The sequence below is a fragment of the Tiliqua scincoides genome, chromosome 3, assembly GCF_035046505.1.
Source record: "Tiliqua scincoides isolate rTilSci1 chromosome 3, rTilSci1.hap2, whole genome shotgun sequence".
In the NCBI taxonomy this organism is placed as follows: domain Eukaryota; kingdom Metazoa; phylum Chordata; class Lepidosauria; order Squamata; family Scincidae; genus Tiliqua; species Tiliqua scincoides.
Genome location: NC_089823.1, coordinates 159,340,484 through 159,362,379, shown reverse-complemented (window position 1 = coordinate 159,362,379; position 21,896 = coordinate 159,340,484). Strand labels below are relative to the sequence as shown.

Sequence of the window (21,896 nt, the reverse complement as noted above, 5' to 3'; positions counted from 1 at the left end):
AGACTGCACTCCAGTCAAACTGTACTGGCTTTTCCCATCCCTGATGGTTCCTTTACCATTAGAATTACCACCTCCCATCAATCTTCCCAGGTTTGGTTCTTCTCAAATCTTTGCCTGGCTCAAGAGATGAAACATTTCCTATTACTTGAAAGCATCTTCCTGAAAGGAGAAATTTACAGTAACCTGTTTTGTCGTTTTGTGCTGGGCTGTTTGCTGATAGCATATTCCAGTGATTTTCAACCTTTTTTGTCTCACAGCACACTGATAAGGTACTAAAATAGTCAAGGCACACCATCAGTTTTTGGACAATTGACAAGGCACACTGCACTGACAGCAGTGGCCCTATTAAAAAAAATGATGCTCCCCCAAACTCCTTTGGTGACACCTGCAGACCATCTGCAACACACCAGTATGCCATGGCACAGTGGTTGAAAATGGCTGACATATATAGTATAATGGGGGGGGGATGAAAAGGTGGTTGCCCTTATGCATGTCTACTTAGAAGTAAGCCCCATGCTAGTCAATGGGGTTTACTCCCAGGAAAGTGTGAATAGGGCTGCAGTTTCACAGCACGGGAAGCGCTGTGGGGTGGAAGCCTGAGCCGCCCGCTTCCCAGGCGGGGCAGGAGGAAGGCGCGTGGGGTGGGGTGGCCACCCCATGGAGCGCTCCCCTCCAACCGACTCCAACAGCTGGGCTCCCTCCCCCGAGAAGGGCGGCTCCACAGAGCGGGCGCCCGGACAGAAGCCCAGGCGCTGCTCGTGGCTCCCTCTGCCGGCCGCCCAGGCGAAGGCGCAGCCCGCGCGCCGCCCGAGTCCCAGGAAGCGGGGGAGGATCCCGGCGCCTGCCCCATCCGCCCGGGCTGCCCTCCTCCCCGGCTCGGCTCGGCAGGCGCTGTCATGGCGCGCATCCTGATCGTGGGCGCCGGGCTGACAGGCAGCCTGTGCGCGGCGCTGCTGCGCAGGGCGCTTCCCCAGCGGCCCCCACAGGTCGTGCTCTGGGACAAGGCCCGCGGGGCAGGTGGGTGTCAGTAACAGCTGCCCTCGAGTGGCCCTCCGAGGCAGGCTTGCTCAGCACAGCCCTGTGGCCCCCGCAGCGTGCCTGCTTGGAAGGAAATTCAGGGAGTTCCCACGCTATGCCTGTCTACTCAGAAATAAGTCCCACTGCGCTCAATGAGACTTACTCCCAGGAAAGTATGGATTGGCTCGCAGCCTAAAGGCTGCCATTCTGTGCACACTTTCCTGGGAGTGAGTCTAATGGAGCACTGTGGGACTTCTGAGTATATGGTTGGGTTCTCCGGCTCAGGCTGACCAGATACAATGGAGGACAGAGTGCCTGTACCTTTAGGGCAAAAGCCTAACCAGGTCTACTCAGAAGTAAGTCCTATTTCGTTCAATGGGGCATACTCTCAGGAAAGTGTGGTTAGGATTCCAGCCTTTGGAAGTTGGGCTGGTTTTAAACCCTTCCATGTTGAACTGCACCTGCCCAAATTCTCTCTCCTATACAATGGTTAAAGGTACAGGCACTCTGTCCTCCGCTGGATCAGGCTGCAATCCTACACTTACCTGGGAGTAAGTCCCATTGGCTATCATGGGGCTTTCTTCTGAGAAGATATGCATAGATTGGGCTCTTAGGCTGCAGTCCTATCCACACTTTGCTGAGGGTAAGCCCTATTGGCTATAATGGGGCTTTCTTTTAAGCAGATATGCATAAATTGGGCTCAAGCTGCAATCCTATCCACATTTACCCAGGAGTAAGCCCCATTGGCTATAATGGGGCTTTCTTCCAAGTAGATATGCATAGGATTGGGCTGTTAGGCTGTAATCCTATACACACTTTGCTGGGGGAAAGGCCCATTGAGTTCAATGGCATTTGCTCCTGAGTAGACATGCCTACAGATTGTGCTGTTATTCTGTGGTTGCTTTTAGGAGGGCAACATTTACTTGCTCTTTGCCAAGTGCTTTTGAACGGAATGGGATGCGATTTGCTCGGAAGCAACGGCGGGGGGGGGGGGCTTTGCATCGGGCTGGAAGAGTAAGCGAGCCCCCAATGGCAGCTCGCAGAGCGAGTTCGGCGAACATTGGTCTGATGATCGTGTTGCTGTGACTTCCCAGTTGCTGGGCGCCTCTGGCTCAGCCTTGTCCCGCCGAGGAAGCTGATTGGACACGGGCGGCTCTGCCTGGGAAAAAAACCATAACGAAAACACTCTTGTCTCCACGCACGTGATTTTAAGGGGGAAGAATGGCCACGAATCGCAGCCCGCACGATCCGAAATGCACTGCGGATCTCGGAGGGCAGTACATCACGCGGGGGCCCGAGTATGCCGAGCAGCACCAAAGGTAAGAGAGGGACTGGTGTCCCTCCTGCTTAGGTGGAATGACAAAGGGGAGAGAGGAGTGCTGCTGCTGCAGTAACAGGTGGTTATTGGTGCTGACATTCACATCCATCTGCTGAGAACCAATGAATGAAATTATATATCAAGCAGATTTGGGAAAGTGACTTTTAAGAAGTGGGGGGGGAGTGATGACAAGGTGCTGAATTTTGCTCATATTTGCTCATAAAAAATTTGCAGACGATACTACAGTGATGGGGCTTGTTAGCGGGAATGATGAGTCTGCTTATAGGAAGGAGGTACAAGACTTGTTATTGTGGTGCAAAGAAAATAATCTCTCACTTAACATCAAAAAAACTGAAGAACTTGTAATTGACTTCCAGAGAAAGAGGGATGTACACACGCCATTATACATAAATGGTGAGGAGGTGGAGAGGGTTGCTAGTTTCAAATTCCTAGGTATTTACATCACAGAGGACCTCTCATGGATGATTAACACCAGCATGTTGATAAAAAAGGCACAAAAGCAGTTATATTTTCTGAGGAAGCTTGAGAGGTTAAATTTGTCACAGCAGCTGCTATCGTTGCACCATTGAGAGTGTCCGAACCTATGATCTTGGTGTGGTACGGAAATTGCTCTGCAGGGGACAAAAAAGCTCTGCAGGGAATTATTAATATCGTGCAGCACATCATCAACCTTCATCTACCAGCTTTGGAGGACATCTGTACATCTCGCTGTCTGCAGAAGTCACATAGTATTCTCAGAGACCCCTTCAATCCGGCTCATAAGTTCTTTGAACTGTGGCCTTCGGGTAGATAATACAGAACTATTAGAGCACGCACCACACGACTCCTGAACAGTTTTTATCCCACAGCTATAATTACGTTGAATAAGGTGATATAGTTGTTACCATGCTCCTGGGCATTATGGTCTGTTATACTGTTTTTATATTATGATGCATGTTTTACAGAATGTGTGGGTGAGTGTGTAGAGAGTGATTGTTGGAATTGTAGTATATATTTATGCTTGTATCTCAAAGGTGCATAATTCTTGTTGTGCTGTAGCACAATGACAATAAAGTTACTACTACTACATCTGATTGAAATAGAAAAATAAGTATTTTTCTGTCATCCTACACTGTTTTCCTTTCAGCTTTCCATTGCCTGCTGCATTAAATAAATGAAGGAGGCTGCTTTAGTTTTGCCTGTTCTTGTATTTAACCACAGTTGTGTTTCTCAGTGCTCTGTGTGATGATGCTCCATAATCATCCTGACATTTAGAGTGGTTCACTCAGGCTTTGGTCACAAATTCAACAAAATTCTTGTATTAAAAAGGAAGAGTTTGCATTTTTAAGATGCCAATGACAAATCTTGGGTAGCATAAGATCTGCTTAGGTGACATTAGTCCATTGTTCTGTTTTCAACAGAAGCCAACCTTGAATTGTCAACCACTTATTTTAGCTGTTCCTTTAAGAGCAGCTTGATGGAAAGATGCTTATCTTCAAGTTGTGGAAAGCTTCACCTGCAGATATCTGCAGATCATTCCTGTTAAGGGCACAGCAGACTTTTTCCCCCCTCTGGTCTGTTGGCAAGCCTTTGCTAATCTAATGCCTCTGGAAAGTCACAGGAGACCAGAGGTGGTCAACCTTTCAACTTTAGGGCTCCCATACATTTAACAATTGTGCAGAGATGACAAGCTGTACCTGCTGAAATTCCCTTCTCTACATAATTGTTAGAAGCTTAGGAGCCCTAAAGTTGAAAGGTTGGCCTAAAGTTGAAAGGTTGGCCCCTGCAGTACAGCATATTAGTGAGGGCCATCCCATGAGTGTTTGCAGCAGCAGCAGCAGCAGCATGTATTCATACATTGTCTCTATTGCACCTTTGAGCTGTTATAGCTAGTAGCTATGGGTGGACTATTTTTCCATTTTAAAGCTACCCAACCTAGAGCCACTACCATATTATGGCAACAAATTCCAAAAGTTTTAAATTTATTCACAGTTTGAAAAAAAAACCAAAATTACTTCCTTCTGTCTTTCCTTCTTTCTGTCTGGCGGAACCTGCTGCCGCCAATTGACTTCATTAGGTGACTTTATGATCTAGAATCGTGTGAAAGGGACCATAAACTCTCTCTATCAGCACTGCTTATAATTCTACATCAGAATCTGTATCATGTGTAGTATGGTTTGAGTGGCAACTTGGAAAGCACTCCTACCCATGGTGTTAGCTATTTTTGAAATGCCAAGTATAAAGGGTATAATTGGATGAGTCATTTTTCAGGCATTGGAGCACAGCGACCTGCCAGTTGATCATCACAGTCTAGATTGTGCTTATAGTCACCCCACAGTAGTGTCCTCTGCACAGTTTGTAGAAAGGTGAATGAGTGATGTCTTTATGACTTGAGGCATGATTTATCTCTGACTTCTTCTGTCTCACATAGTTTTTGCTTTTCTATGAATTTTTCCTTACATTTTGAACGTCAGTGGAGTGTGGAAACTTGATGAGATTTGAAAAATTCCTGGTGAGCATGATGAGTAGATGTAAATGAGTGGAGAGAAAATAGCATGGCATATGTTTCCCAGAGATGACTAAGGACAGGTTCACACATAGATTCTTTACTTCCTCACATACTAGGCACTTTATTGAGTAGGGCCTCCATATGCACCTATGGATAAAGTGCCCAATTCATGCATGCTTCCTCTTATAAAAGGAAGCGGAAACAGTGCAAATCAAGTCTCAACACGAAGCACCAGTCTCCCACAGTGCCTTAAACATGCCACTCACCACATAATGGCAGTCATTGGTTTAGTGATTGTATTAGGTCTTTTTTCTGACAAATTGTTTTTATTTCTTTTTGTTTGAAACTTGCAGCATGATATGCCTGTAAACACATACATATACCTGGGCCTGGGTGCCTGCCAAGAAAACATGACCTAGGCCGGTAATGTGGTGTCAGAAGCAGGACAGATGGCAAAAGGCCTCAGATCCACAGACCAAGAGGAAGGCTATACTCTTAAACATGCCCACACACATACTCTCTCTCTCTCTGGCTGACTGGCTGGAAAAAATCTTTGCCTGCTTCTTGGAAAATTCCATGGACAGATACTTTGCTTGTGCAGCACATTTAACCCTGTGAAGAAATGCCATCTCCTAGACGCTTCCTGGCTTGGAACAAATAAGAGCCCAATCCTGGGCTTGATGCACTGGCTTACCGCCGGCACGCACTGTCTCCTAACGCCGGGCCAGTGCCCACCTATGCCACTCAGTGGTCACACGGACCACCAATCTGCGGAGAGGAAAGTGGGGCATTCTGAGGAAGGGGAAGACGAGGAGAGGGCGGGGAGGAGGTGTGACTGGGAGGCGGGGAGAGGGTAGGTGGGAGGCATGTCGGGGGAGGGAGGGAGGTGGGTCCAGTGGAGCTCCACTCCACCTGATCCAAAGCGTTCATGTGGGGCTTGGCTCTCGACGCAAACGCTCTTCCCATTGTGGGGCTACTTCCCTTACCTGGGAGAAGGGGATGAAAGTCCCCTTTTCCTGAGGTGATGCCCGCGGCTGCTGTTGGTGCGCAGGATGCGGTGGTAGCCGTTTTTGGTGCTGCTGCAGCTGCGTACCATGGGAGCTCAAGATTGGGCTGTAAGTTAGTAACAACTTATTAGAAAGAGCTATGCTAAAGAAGTGGCCAGCCTCCTGAGCTAGCTGTCACACCCTCACCAAGGTTCAAGAGCAACATAAAGACCCATTTAGGATTGGGAATAAGTCATGAAGGGCAATCAAATCACAAAAGAGGATTTTTTTATGAGTTTGCTGCATAAAAGATTCCATAGAACCTATGGGAGAAAAAGATATAAAAAGCTGTGTCATTAAATCCTTTCCCAATATATCAAAGTTAACCCATTTCTGCCCAGCCCACAGGTGTATGCCATTGATATATACATTGATGCATACATGCAAAGTTGGGCAGAAATGGCTTAAAGAAACAATGCAAACATATCCTTTACCACTGACTGTTATTGGGGGGGGGGGGTCATCACTTAAGTATGGCCTTCCTTAATTGGGGGAGATCATTGCTCCCCCCCAATTAAGTAGCAATACTAAAATTATAAGCCCAAGGTTCAAAGGGAATTGTGTGCACAGGACAAAGCCATTCATTGAATCCACATTGCTCACATCAGGTAGCCCTTATGAAATTAGTTCATTGGCTAATCATGAATTAAAATGAGTTACCCATAAGTGATCATTAAATTTGTTGTAGAGTGGAAGATAAGGATAAACAATAGTTGTCACTACCCCCCTTTTGACCACAGTCATGAAAAACAATTAAAGGAGAGGGGGATTCACAAAGGTGGTGATTTTTATCCATTTCCACTTGATATCAGTCTCTTTTAAAATGTCTTTCCACATTTGTCTTTCCACAAAATGTCTTTTAAAATGTCTTTCCAAAATGTAAGCTATCACCATTACACCAATCTTGGACATTTTTAAAATCTTCATTAATGGCCTAATTTGGGCCTTCTGGCGGCAGATCTCGCGAGGCCCTGTGCACATGACAGTGGCTTGCAGAAGCCCACGTAGAGCAGGTAAGTTGGCAGGGGGAGTATTGGGGTGGTTCAGAGAGGGGAGCAGGCCAGGCAGGGGGCAGTTTGGGAGAGGATCTTGGTGGCAGTTGGGCACACTGAGATCATAGCTTCCTTTCCCTGCTCCCAAATTAATAACTAGCATAGTTCTAAGGAGATTTTAAATAAGATTTTTACTTGCCTCTCCTGAGCCATCTGGTCCCCCACCCCATCATAGCATGCAGTGTGTGCTCTATCAGCAGTGCTGCATGCTCTGGGCTGGAAGGGGATATGATTGGGCCTCAAATTTCTTAAATGCTTTATGGCTTTTTTAAAAAAAACCATGGTGCATAAAACCCATTAGGTGCGTGGGTGAGTTAAAATATACCTCTTGATGTATAGTATGTTTCTGCAATATATGTTTTTCAGTTGTGTGGGTCACTGTACCAATATGATGCCCTGGGGAGGCTAGTTCATTTTCCATGGCCACTGTATCTAATATCTATAGCAGGGGAGCCCAAACCCCGGCCCTGGGGCCACTTGCGGTCCTCGAGGCCTCTCAATGCGGCCCTCAGGGAGCCCCCAGTCTCCAATGAGCCTCTGGCCCTCTGGAGATTTGTTGGAGCCCGCACTGGCCCAATGCAACTGCTCTCAGCATGAAGGCAACTGTTTGACCTCTTGCATGAGCTGTGGGATGAGGGTTTCCTCCACTGCTTACTGTTTCATGTCTGTGATGCAGTAGCAGCAGCAAAAGAAAGGCCAGCCTTGCTTTGTGCAAGGCCTTTTATAGGCCTTGAGCTATTTCAAGACCTTCATTCACTCATATAAGTTCATCTTTAATATATTCATTGATGTAAACTTATGTAAATTTATTCAAATTTTAAATGTAAATTCATTCTTTTTTCCCCCGGCTCCTGACACAGTGTCAGAGAGATGATGTGGCCCTCCTGTCAAAAACTTTGGACACCCCTGATCTATAGCATTGACAATTCTAGTCCCCACCCCACTTAAAATGGTCTCTATAAGGGAACGTATGTCCTGGTTTTAAACTATATTCTATTTCCTTCATGTGCTTCTCTCAATCCTTGTGTAAGTACATCAGTCTGAGTTGTTAGCTGGCATACTGGGTTTCTCACATATTTTGTGCCACATATTGACCAGGTTGGAGGAGAATATTACTGTGATTGGAATTATGCAACAGTACTCTTCTGCTGTTTGCATCTAATCCCTCCCTCACTCTTTCTCTCAAGTTTGATTTGATGCCATAGGTTCCCAACTCATGGTCTGCAAGTCCCTGAGAAGTGCTCCGCACAATGGCATAGCTAAAGGATCTGGCACTCGTGGGCAAAAAAAAATTTAACACTCCCTGAGGCCTAGATGCCCAGAACCCTCCTGGGGTGTCCTGGAGGTGGTCTGAGGTACAGGGAAGTTTCCCAAGAAGGCCTGCCGGAGGCCTTAGAAAGGCACTTCTGGTTTAGTGAAAGCCTTCAGCAGGTTTTTTAAGGCTTTGGGAGGCCACACAGAAGACCTCCAAAATCACCCGCTGATAAGAAAAGCTCGACTGGATTAGGAACCAACACCTCAGGGAGGCATTCTGAGCACAGCGCCTCAGAAAACCTCTCTGAAACAACCGGAAGGTGCTTCAGGTTGAATCCAGGAGGTCAGGTGAGGCGCTCCAATGTGGGTCTGGTACCTACGCTCAGTTAAGTCCTCAGGTACCGGGTTTGTGTACCGGAAAGGCACAACCAGTTTTTGTGAAAACTGGAAGTGATTTTCTAACACCTCCAGGAGACCTTCCCATGCCTCCCACTCTCTCTCAGAAAGTCTTTCTCAGAGGGCTTTCTCCCTCTCAGAAAGCCTTCCAGATGTGCCTGCAAGGCATTTCAGGTCACGTTTGGGAGGGCATGTAAGGCCCTCCAGCAGGAGTCCAGCGCCTGTACTGAGTCAAAATATGATTAAAAAGTGAGGGCGATGTCACAGTGCCCGTTAACTGGTGCACAAACAGTTAATACTCATACACTCTGCTATTCTACTTTAAAACAATCATAATAACCAAACCTTGAAAAAGCAGGATGGCCATCTGGAAGAACATGTGGATGCCACAAACTCGTTGAGATACAAGCCTTTCCCATGATATGCCCTTTCTGCCACCTTCATTCCTCTCTGAACTGTGCAACTGGCCACTATGCAGGTTCCCAGCACAGAATATAAATTTCCCCAATATATGAATATCAATGTGTGTTTAAAGGTACAGTCAGTCACAGCATCCGAATTCTTCATGCAGACGAAGTGGATTTTGAGAGCTGTATAAATTGAGGAAATTGCAGGGTTTCTCTTACTATGCAAAATTTGTATTGCTTTATTTTTTTTACTTGTTTTTGTATAATTATAAAAATGAGATAAAGGAAGCTAGGTTCTTATGTAGCAAATTCTGCCCTGACTACTGCATTCCCATCTTTTCTGGGCTCCCATAGAATCACAGAACACACGCTGGACAAAACTGTTCTTCTTTACCCACAACATGTAAAAAGTGATATAAGAACATAAGAGCAGCTCCACTGGATCAGGCCATAGGCCCATCTAGTCCCTGTATCTCACAGCGGCCCACCAAATGCCCCAGGGAGCACACCTGATAACAAGAGACCTGCATCCCGGTGCCCTCCCCTGCATCTGACATAGCCCATATCTAAAATCAGGAGGTTGCACATACACATCATGGCTTGTAACCTGTAATAGATTTTTCCTCCAGAAACTTGTCCAATCCCCTTTTAAAGGCGTCTAGGCTAGACGCCAACACCACATCCTGTGGCAAGGAGTTCCACAGACCAACCACACGCTGAGTAAAGAAATATTTTCTTTTGTCTGTCCTAACCCGCCCAACACTCAATTTTAGTGGATGTCCCCTGGTTCTGGTATTATGTGAGAGAGTAAAGAGCATCACTCTGTCCATCCCCTGCATAATTTTGTATGTCTCAATCATGTCCCCCCTCAGGCGTCTCTTTTCTAGGCTGAAGAGGCCCAAACGCCATAGCCTTTCCTCATAAGGAAGGTGCCCCAGCTCCGTAATCATCTTAGTCGCTCTCTTTTGCACCTTTTCCATTTCCACTATGTCTTTTTTGAGATGTGGCGACCAGAACTGGACACAATACTCCAGGTGTGGCCTTACCATCGATTTGTACAACGGCATTATAATATTAGTTGTTTTGTTCTCAATACCTTTTCTAATGATCCCAAGCATAGAATTGGCCTTCTTCACTGCCACCGCACATTGGGTCGACACTTTCAACGACCTGTCCACCACAACCCAAAGATCTCTCTCCTGATCTGTCACAGACAGCTCAGAACCCATCAGCCTAAATGTAAAATTTTGATTTTTTGCCCCAATGTGCATGACCTTACACTTACTTACATTGAAGCACATCTGCCATTTTGCTGCCCATTCTGCCAGTCTGGAGAGATCCTTCTGGAGCTCCTCACAATCACTTCTGGTCTTCACCACTCGGAAAAGTCTGCAAACTTAGCCACCTCACTGCTCACCCCTGTCTCCAGGTCATTTATGAAGAGGTTGAAAAGCACCGGTCCCAGGACAGATCCTTGGGGCACACCGCTTTTCACCTCTCTCCATTGTGAAAATTGCCCCTTGACACCCACTCTCTTTTTCCTGGTCTTCAACCAGTTCTCAATCCAGGAGAGGACCTGCCCTCTAATTCCCTGACTGTGGAGTTTTTTTTAGTAGCTTTTGGTGAGGGACCGTGTCAAACGCCTTCTGAAAGTCCAGATATATAATGTCCACGGGTTCTCCCGCATCCACATTCCTGTTGACCTTTTCAAAGAATTCTATAATGTTAGTGAGGCAAGACTTACCCTTACAGAAGCCATGCTGATTCTCCCTCAGAAAGGCCTGTTCGTCTATGTGTTTTGAGATTCTTTCTTGGATAAGGCATTCCACCATCTTACCCGATATAGATGTTAGGCTGACCAGCCTATAGTTTCCCGGGTCCCCCCTCTTTCCCTTTTTAAAGATAGGCGTGACATTTGCTATCCTCCAATCTTCTGGCACCGTGGCCGTTTTGAGGGACAAGTTGCATATTTTAGTCAAGAGATCAGCAACTTCATTCTTCAATTCCTTAATAACTCTTGGGTGGATGCCATCAGGGCCCGGTGACTTATTGATCTTTAATTTATCAATGAGGTCTGAAACATCTCTTTTAACCTCTGTCTGACTTAATTCCTTGGTCAGGTGGGGCCATTCAGGCAGCGGTATCTGCCCGAGGTCTTCTGCCTTGAAGACAGATGCAAAGAACTCATTTAATTTCTCTGTCATCTCTAAGTCTCCTTTTATCTCCCCTTTCCCTCCCACACCATCCAGACGGCCAACCGCTTCTCTGGCGGGTTTCCTGCTTCTAACATATTTGAAGAAGCTTTTATTATTCCCCTTAATGTTGCTGGCCATGCATTCCTCATAGTCTCTCTTGGCCTCCCGTATCACCTTTTTACATTTCTTTTGCCACAGTTTATGTTCCTTTTTATTCTCCTCATTAGGGCAAGACTTCCATTTACAGCCTCTCTAACTTGGCTCGTTAGCCATGCTGACACCCTCCTTGATTTAGTGGAGCTCTTCTTTCTTTGTGGTATACACCTCTGCTGGGCCTCTATTACTGTTGTTTTAAGTAGCCTCCATGCACTCTGGAGAGATTGGACTCTTTTTACCTTCCCTTTCACCCTCCTTCTAACCAGCCTCCTCATTTGAGGGAAGTCCACCCGTTGGAAGTCAAGGGTTTTTGTGAGAGATTTGTGAGAGATTTGCCTGGTATTCTTCCCCCTACGTGCATGTCGAAATGGATCGCAGCATGATCACTGTTCCCCAATGGCTCCGTAACATTGACATCTCTAACCAGGTCCTGAATACCGCACAATATTAAATACAGAGTCACCTGTCCTCTGGTGGGCTCCATGACTAGCTGCTCTAAGGCACAGTCATTTAGCATGTCAAGGAATCCGGTCTCCTTTTCGTGACCAGAACACAAATTGATCCAGTCAATATGAGGATAATTGAAGTCCCCCATGATTACAACCCTGTCCCCCCTTGTCACCTCCCTGATCTGTTTCCTCATTTCAAGGTCCCCTTCCGATTTCTGGTCTGGAGGACGATAGTACGCCCCCAGTATTACATCACTTCTCAGGCCTGGTAATTTAACCCACAGAGATTCTACAGCGGAGTCGAACCCACCTTCAATCTCTACTTTGCTGGATTCTATCCTTTCCTTAACGTAAACGGCCACCCCACCTCCAACACGCCCTTCCCTGTCCCTCCTGTAGAGTTTATAGCCCGGGATTGCGTTATCCCACTGATTCTCCGCATTCCACCAGGTTTCCGTTATGCCCACTATGTCAATATTTTCCCTTGTCACCAGACATTCCAGTTCTTCCATCTTTGCTCGGAGACTTCAGGCATTTGCATAAAAGCATTTGTACACGGAATGCCCCAGGATGGGCTGCTTATTCACTCCTTTGTCCCCGCATCCTCTCACTGTGCCAAACCGTCTATCACATCCCATCACGCTACCATTCCCAGTTTCTTCTCCTACTCTGCCTTTGTCTTGTTCTCTAAACTCCCCATCCTCGTCCCATAGGGATGAGGAGTCCCGAACCGGATGCCCCTCAGCTCCTGTCGGCCTTTCCCCAGGGATATATTATATTATATTATACACAGTATAAATATTCATAATAATATTAATATTTATTGGCATTCAATGCCAAAAAGGTGACAATGATTGCTAGTTGGCTTCAAAAATACTTCAAAGTACTGAAATGTAGGATAAGTCTAATTGCAGTAGCTAATATAGAAATAATCAGTAACATTAAGTTCAAAGGCAACATACTTGTGATTACCAGTTCCTGGGGAAAAGCAGAAGGAAGCTATTGCCTTCATAATCTGCTTGTGGGCTTCTTGAAGGCGTCTGTTGGCTGATGTATGAAGCAGGATGCTGAATTCAATGGACCTTTGGTCTGATCCAGTAGGGACAGTTTTATGTTCTTATACACATAGCCTATCTATGATCACTGCAGCATCATGTCTTGTGTCATAGTGCTAATGTAATTTGAGACACTCCTGCATCCTGTTACAATTGAGGCTTTTCCTTTTTCTTTTGTATTCTTTGTGAATTATTTTTTCATATCTAAGTAACATATAAGCTACAGATAGTATTTTAAATGCCTATAAAGTCACACGAGGCAGTACAGCTCAAGTCAATTCTATCTGCCAACATTAGCATTGTATCCTGGACTATTTTCCTGAAGTCTCTCTATAGTCTCAATGGATATAGGTACAGGTCCATCCTCAGTATCCGTGGGGTTGCTATTCCAGAACCCCCAGAGGATACTGAAATCCGTGGATACTGGTTACCAATTTATTTAAATACAAAAAAGCACATGGAAACTGGGTTTCCTACCTTTTGCTTGGCAAAACTGTACAGTTTCCAAGGCTCTCAGGGCTAAAAATAGCTATAAAGACCCACTTTTGGGTCAATACCGCATTCAGCCACTGGATGGGGCTGAATGTAATGGAATGAAATTATCCCATTGGCTTAAAAAAAAATGTTTATTTAAAGACCTTTAAATTGGGACCCTGGCATACATGGTAAGTCAGATTTGTGGACACCGGATCCACAGTTGCTGGGCTCATACTGTATTAATTATGGAAACTGCATTTCCAGAACCCAGGTTAAGGTCCACCTTGACTTTTGTTCTCTGGGGAAAAGTGATGAGGTTGCAAACTCTTGTTTCATTGTACTGTAAAGATTTATTATTATGAGTATTCAAATGCTGTTTTTCAACAAAAAGTTCACAGAACAATTTACAGAGAAAATCAAATAAATGGCTCCCTGTCACAAAAGGCCTCCAAATCTAAAAGATGTAGAAGAAACACAAGCAACACCCACCAGAAAAGATACTGTGCTGGGGTGAATAGGCAGTTACTCTCCCCTTGTTAAATATCAGAAGGACATCACTTGGAAAAAGTACCTCTTTCCCCCATGAGCACTTCTGTCTTCTGGTGGTATCTGCTTGACTTCTGCCTGGCTGTCAAGAAAGCTTGCAGCAGGGCTTGTTTGCATACTATTCACACCAAGTCACACATCAATGCACCAAAGAGGGGGACCCCTGAAAAGTAATTAAAACCCTAGTAAGAAGAGTTAAACGTCACGGAGAACCTCTCCCCTCCAAGTTGTATGTAACCAGCATATCAAATTCTAATAAATATTGGAGCAAATATTAGAGCTGTAATAATAAATATTTCAGCCAGTCAGGTGTGATTCAAAGATCACCTTTGTTCTTGCATCAATTTTGGGTCTCCAAATTGCTGCACAGAATTCCCAGCACTGTAACTATAACTGTGCTTCTTGCTTTCTCTCTCTAATCTCCTCTCTAAATCCTTCCCCTTCTAAGCTTAGGGATCAAGGTTAAAAGGTTAGAATTTGTCCTTTGCAATACTTTCCCTTCAAATCCATGTTTTTTCCCTTCTTTCTCCCCTCAGGTGCACCCTAAACGCACATTCATTTTGCCCCACGGTCAGGCACACAAGGCACATGTGTTCCTGACACATGTCAGGATTAGTAGTTTAATATTTGTTCATTTTCATAACAAATCTGCATCCTTTGATTGGAAGTTCTTTCTTTCCCAGTCTATTCTGTAAAAGGGGGATGGGTTTTTCCCCTGCACTGCCCTAATTTTGTACCCAGTTCAAAAATTCCTTATTGAGAAGCTGTTTTACTTTGCATTATCAACTTTTTCCTTAGAAAACAGGCAGAACTGACCATTTTGTGTTCTTCCCAAGGGAATCATTTGTTCATAATCCCCCACACAGCTCCCCTAGTAATAACCCAGCACATATGAACTGGTCCACCAAATCAATCATAAGATTAGATGGTAAAGCTCTTTTCACTTCTTCTACAAATAGAAGATTTTTTCATTTGCACAAGAGGAAGAAACTTTTTGCCACTCCTCTTCCCTTTGCAGTCCCCTGCAAATTTGCTCCCTTGTGTTTGGGGACTCTCAAGGCTTGTAGAGGCATGGGAGGGGAGCGGCCACAGTGGGAAAAGTAGATTGGTACAGAGAGCCCTCTCTCCAGGACAAAAGAACATATTTTTCTTTTGTAGGAGAAAGGCCTTGTATTCAAACCCCACCTCACAACCTGTGTTTTATGTTTTTAGCTTTTATGAAGATCTTTTGGCTCATGGAGTGCTGAAACCATTGACTTCCCCTATAGTGGGGGCGGAAGGAGCAGAGAATTTTGTAACCCCTCAGGGAACGTCCTCCATCGTCAAACACTACTTAAAAGAGTCAGGTAATCTTCATGCACATTTGTAAAGTATTCTTTGTTTTTAGGATAAAGTAGCTGGCAAAGGCTTTTGTAACAGGTATCCTAAATGAATTTTTGTGGAAAGCATTCCTATTGATTTCAAACTTAAAAGCCAGTGATTTTCAACCAGTGTGCCGTAGCGCATTGGTGTGCCACAGGAATTTGGAGCACTGTAATTGAAAATTGCAGAAAACTCTTCCAGGCTTTTTGGCTCTGTTTCTAGGGCAGTGTTTCTAGGGCAGAGCTGGCTGAGGAAGAAGGACATACAATTTGTTACTAGCAGCAGTTGTCCTAGAAATAGTGCTGCAGAACCCAAAAGATTCTTCTGGAAGCCGGAAGGACATCACAAGAGGTAAAGACCATAAAAGTCAGTGTGCCATGAAAAGAAAAATATTGAAAATTGCTGCATTTGACACTTCTACGGTTGGTTCTTACAGATGACATCTTACCAGAAAAGCTCCTTGTAGTTCATTTTTACTTGTTCTGATAAATATATGCCTCTTCTTCCCACACATACCCTAATGTACAAATGCATGTTGAAACAGAAATACAGCTACAAGTCAAATCAGCCAGAGTATGCAGCGAGGTGGTAATACAGTTACCGAATCCCTGTTCTGCTCTGTTAGCAACCTTTCAGAGGAGAAAACCAATGAGAATGCATTATTTGCCTTGATGCTGCAGAGTAGGTTGATCTTGCTGTCTACCCCTTTCTTGTTATAGAGCAGAGGTGACTAGGTTCAGTGTGAGTTAAGGCAGGGCTATGATTCTAGACTCAATGTAATCTGAAGCTAAGGCCATGCCTTTTCACCTGAGAATATGTGGAAGGTCCATTGTTCCAGTGGATTTGCTTCCATGTAACATGCTTAGGGCCCAATCCTATCCAACTTTACAGCACCGATATAGCAGCCCCAAGTTAAAGGAAAAAATTTTCCCTTACTTTGAGAAGATCTCCATGACTCTCCCCTCCGACTGCAAGATGCAGTGCATGCTCCATTGGCATGGCTACATCAGCAATGGAAAGTTAGATAGGATTGGGGTGTTAGAATTATTAAGGGCACAGTCCTAACCAACTTTCCAGCACCAAGGTAAGGGCAATGCAACTCCGAGGTAAGGGGATAAACATTGCCTTGTCTTGAGGAGGCTTCTGTGACTGCCCCCCAACTGCAGGATGCAGCACACGCCCCACTGGCACAACTATGCCAGTGCTGGAAAGTTGGTTAGGACTGTGCCCTAAGTCACACAAAGATGGTCATATAAGAACAAATTTCCTAAGGCATGGGCTAGATTGTAAGGGAATCTGTGAGAGGATACCACAGGCCCTATAAGCTGCATGACTGCATAGCTGAAATCAGAGCCCTGTATTCCAGAGCTCAGTGATGACAATAATGTCATCCTAGAGTGGTCCGGAGCTACCACTGTACAGCTCTGGACGCTCCCTGCAAAAATTACTGGGAACCTTGACCATACGAGAGAAACTCATATGATTTATTACTCAAGTTTTAGCACAAATATATGTGTACTTGTGTCTTCCTTTTGGCACAGGTGCCAGTATCTTCTATGAGCATCATGTTACTAAAATCTGCCTCAAAGATGGGAAGTGGGAAGTCGTCTGCAGCAACACAGGCTCTGTGGACCAGTTTGACATAGTTGTTCTCACAATGCCTGTCCCACAGATTCTTCAGCTTCAAGGGGACGTTGAGAAAAGTAAGTGTCTGGGTTTTGATTTTTTAATGACTGGTTTAATCTTTGCTGATTTGGAACAGAGCAGGCCAAGTTACTTTATCTGTAACGGCTCAAAAGGAGAAGAATATATTGATTTGAAGTTGTGCAGTGTGTGTGGTGCAAAACTGATTCCTGTTGTTTTACTAATTACACAAAGTTGTAGCAGCTGAAAGTCTCTTGCCTGTAGAGAAATTAGTTGTTTTCACAATGTGCTGAGATTTGTTTTGAAAGTAAAATAGAGTTTGTCTATTCTCACTTTGTACTGAAAGCAGACTTTGGAGTACGAGAGGCTTCTTAGCAAGCTGAAATGTTGGAACATTTGCATGTTTCCTGTTTTTCTTTTCTTTTTTTAATGGCCTTGTTCAGAAGGGAGTGAGCATACAGGCTGGAACTATGTGCAGCTGCTAAAAATGGCAACCACACATTTCATTTCCTCCCACGTAATATCTAGGACAACTTCGGCCTAGTGCTCACTAAGGTGATAAACCTGTATCTGGGCTGTGCTATGAGTCGGGGCTGTGACTGTGAGTCGGGGCTCAAATGATGGAATGTGCTTCTCTGTATAGATATTTCTGTAAATTTCCAGTACATAGAACCTTTTTTTAGACATCTATTTTCTGTTGGAGACTTCTTCCTGACATGCAATTTTTCTATGTGGGGGCCTTTTTTAAATAGAATTTGTAAATTTTGTTGAGCATTCAGTCTGAAATGGTGTATAGTACAGATACAGAGTCACAAATTAACCAGAGGTTCCTAGGCCTTACCTGTGTCGTGCTGTCACTGTGTTACACATTTTCCCTGCTTACTTTATTGCTTGACTGATAGACATAGAGATGTGTCTGAAATGGAGACATGGGTAAATTGCTTTATAGAGAGGAAGCAGAGGATTAAATATGAGCTTACTGGTTTTTGGTGGCAGCCACATTTAATACAATGGGTGGCTAGGCCACAATTGCAGTCAAAACTGTGGCTTCAACAAGCAGATGTTCAAAACAGATCTGTTTCTGCTTAAAAATCAATATTTTATTCCAGTTATGTGTGCATACTACTCAAAATGTGTGCGCTGTTACTCTTCCATCATACACTGAGTATGTGCACAAAGTTCCCCTTTTGCACAGACACCAAATGAATGACTGCCAGGGGAATTTGGCCAGAAATCATGTAAGGGTGTGATCATTGGGCAAGAACACATGAGGGGGGGAGTTATCTGCATAAGATTAACATATTAATAATTTATGTCAATCGGTTTTTTATTAGGTCGTTAAAAGTTTCCATACTGCTCCATTTTTTGCCTGATTCTACGTTCTTTTAATGCTACTTGTGTTGTAGATGTGGGGTCCTGCAACTGATAGTATTTGCATTAGTGCTGAAGATAAAGCAGAGAGGTCTGATCATTGGACAGGCTAATCTAAACTTGAGGATTTCAGAAACCCTCTCTCCTGTCTGAACAAAGATGTTCCAAAGAGCAAAATCTTGTAGTGGGAAGACAAAGACAATTCTCATACTGTTGATGCTGATCTTTCTTGAAATCTCTTTTCACTTTTTTTTTAATGACAAAAGTATTTACAATGAAATGTAGTACCTATAATTCTGAAATGTTGCTCAAAATATTTAATATTTAGGATCTGGCAATTCCTGCTTTGTATTTCCTATTTATAAAACATGTTTAGTACTTAAAGGGTTAGCATTTAATGAACCTGGAAGTACTTGCTGTTGCACTGGAAGGAACCAGTCTTGTAGTAGATGAGGCAATTATGTAGCTAGTTGTAGTACTTTAAAGAGACAGTGGATGGCAGCATTTTAATGATCTTTGAAAGTAGCAAAATGAAAAGGTTCAAAGATTTTAAGCTAGATTCAGGACCTTGTGAATACATATTGGGTGTAACAGGGAAACTGCATTTTGGCCTCTGAAGCATTTCCAATTAAATTGCAAAGTAAAAGAAAAATAAATTGTATTGCTAACTTTATATGATTGTTAAAAATTTGAAAAATAAACAATCCCAGCCAGATCACATGCAAAAGGTGCAATTTTGGTCCTCCATGCAGCCTTGCATGTCACAAAGTTCATTACAATTTACCCTTGATGTCTGGCAGCTGAATGTTTGAACTAGAACCAGGAAAGCATTGTGTTCATACATGCAGGTCATCACTTGATTTTGCAGTCATCCAGTGCTGGACATCATGCATATGTAACCCAAGAGTTTTCAGTATTTTATAAACATCAAGAGTCCACATTATTTTCAAATTCAATATATAGCAAAACCTTTCCCAAGCATCCCCAACAACAAGAAACCTGGAATGCAAGGTTATAAGCACCAGAGAGAATGACAGATATGCTCTTTCTGTAACAGGAAGGAATTGATTCAAAAGGCACTATGTGCAACCAATTCCAACTGCAGTCACTAACTTTACTGTCCTCAGTCTAGTTTTTTCATTGAAGGTTCACATTGGGATAACTTGACTCCTCCACCACTTTGCCTTTTGGGTGGCACTTTCAGCTGAACTTCAGTGGGAGGTGAAGTGGCAAGAAATAAGCCTCCATGTGGCAGTGGGAGTCTGCATCATGCTTTGGACAGATGCTTTCATGTTCTTATCCTCTATAATTAAATAAATAATAATAAATAATACTAGCTCTTCCAATTTTCAGAAACCTTTTGATTCCGCCACCCTCATCCCTGTCTCAATATTTTGTGTTTTATGTGCCCTCCAACATTTGTAATCTGAATATATTATTCATATTAAGCAAATATATCTTGCACAGTACTGTCTTTTCACACGATGCTGTTATTGCAGAATTTGGAGTACTGCAGCGAAAATCTAGATCTCTCCTTGACCCAAACAGAATGCAGCCTGAATGTGTGCTGAGCAGTAATGTTGCTGGCTAGCAATGCCCCCCGCACCTGGCTGACCAGGTTTCCTGGTTATAGGGAGGAATTCTCCCTGCAAGCGAGGAATTATCTTGTCTCTCAGCCTGAACATGGGGAAGTCTGTAACTTGTGGCCAAGTAGCACATCAGTGTAGGGTTTGTGGGTAACGGCATGCTTCTGTTCCTCTTCTCTCCAATTCAACGAAGGGATAACAGCTGCAGAGGGCTCATATTTCACACTATTTACTTGTTCTGCATTAATGAAAACACTAATGAGCATGATCATTCACTTTTGTTCCCAGATGCCTTTCAGAGCAATTCTCTATATGATTTTGTTCTCTACCCTTAACACAATGTAACTGCTCTGTGGCTCATTTAGTTACTTGCAGAATTTTCAGTCAGTGATTTTTTTTTTTCAGTTTAATTTGTGGTTGATAATGTGAAGGAGGAACCAAAGTGTCATATTTATTGAGGAAAAGGATGGCTTCTGAGACTGCATAATTGCAAGAATAACCAGGTGACTGCTGTTTTGGATCGTACAGTTGTTTCAGCCTGCCATAGAAATGAGTTGCAGTGTGGATTGGGCACCAGAAGCAAGGCTGTCTTCCTGCCTGTACTGTTCTCTTGTTTTAACTTTTCAGTCGGCTGAAAGAGGGTAATATCAGATAATCAACCACAAAGAACCGTTCAAACATGCAGAGTGGTGCATTAGACTACTTATGTTCTCTGTCCTAATGTCCCCTGCACTTTACTGTTTTAGTTGTACGATTGCCTGTTTTCTGATGGGTAAAGTCACATGGTCTTTCTTCAGGCTCTGGTTGCCTGTTAATCAGGAGTTTAAGATGAGCACAAGATTGTTGAAAACTGTACAAAACAGAAGCATGAAAAGTTAATATCTAGCATACCATCTGGTTGGTGAGAAAACTGTGTTGTAACAAGCCATGGGGGAAGTGGCTGAGCGAAGTTCTTCTAAGACAGCCATGACTTATAGATGCCCTGCTGGGGAGGAAGCATAGCTCTTGTGTTTTATATTTGTGTTCACAAATGCAGTGGACCAGACAGAGTGAAGATAAAAACAGTATGTGGAATAAGTCTTAAACCCTATGTCAGTGGAGAGCTTTCCAAGACCCATACCAGATAAAATTCCAACTGCATCAGTGAAGACCTGCCCCTAGTTCAATGCTTCACTGAGAGCCAGCATTATGTAGTGGATAGAGTGTTGGGCTAGAATTTGGGAGACCCGGTTTCAGCTCATGGAGCTCCCTGAGTAACATTGGGCTAGTGATATTCTCTGAGCCTTGCCAGTCATAAAATTGTTGTGAGAAAAAAGGGGGGGAGCAGGAATTTTTCTTCTTCATGTCCCATTTTACAGTCAGCTTGAATTTTGAAGCTGCCATGTCTGAAAACTGCCTCTTACCATATTTGTTATAGCGGATAGCTGGCTATTCTGTTGGTTAGGCAGATTACATGTTAGTGACATCTGAGTGATACTTCCTCAATGGGCAATAATGGCTGGAAGAATTTATGGTGATCTTTCTTGAGTGTTCAGAGCTTGGAGGAGGTGCCCTCCACAGCTAAGGGAAGGACTGGCATGCAGGACAAAAGAACAATTTGAAACAGACTGATTGGGTTAGCAACAGAGAGAGGAAGCTCAGCTTAGAGAGGGTGTTGTGAGCTGAAAACACTTTATGGAGTGTAGGTGGGGCTCTGTTGTGTGACAGTAGACACTGCCTGAGAACACTGCATGTGCTTTTTACCTGTGCTCTATTTGCATATTTGTAAATAGAGTAAATATTAATAAATGTCCTAAGTCTCCAGTGCCTTTCCCCTCAACCCTACATAGCACTACACCTGGAACTTCTCATTGCTCAGGAAAGTAAGGTGTGTACAACACTACATTGTTCCATCATAGGAATAAATAGCTCATATTTCAAAAAAAATGCTAGAAGGCCCTGTACAATAAATCAGATGTAGCCCACTAGCCACATATTGGGGCCAGCCAGGTGCTTAAACTTCTGTATTTGCATTATTAGGTATGCAGGAAAAAAGAGCTCTTAGTGGCCTGCCATT

General features: G+C 44.0%; 1 protein-coding gene across 2 annotated transcripts in view; it reads left to right on the top strand.

Annotated features, from left to right (window-relative positions):
- Positions 1 to 793: 793 nt before the first annotated feature.
- RNLS (renalase, FAD dependent amine oxidase) overlaps positions 794 to 21,896 on the top strand; it is a 148,065-nt gene continuing 126,962 nt past the window's right edge. Inside the window, exons 1-4 of one of the 2 annotated variants that reach the window (XM_066621100.1) lie at positions 794 to 1,017; positions 2,231 to 2,336; positions 15,090 to 15,223; positions 16,781 to 16,942. In XM_066621100.1, coding sequence (XP_066477197.1) covers positions 897 to 1,017; positions 2,231 to 2,336; positions 15,090 to 15,223; positions 16,781 to 16,942 — 523 coding nt within the window. In that variant the 5' untranslated portion in view covers positions 794 to 896. The remainder of the gene's footprint in view (positions 1,018 to 2,230; positions 2,337 to 15,089; positions 15,224 to 16,780; positions 16,943 to 21,896) is intronic. The other variant, XM_066621098.1, reaches the window with a different exon arrangement.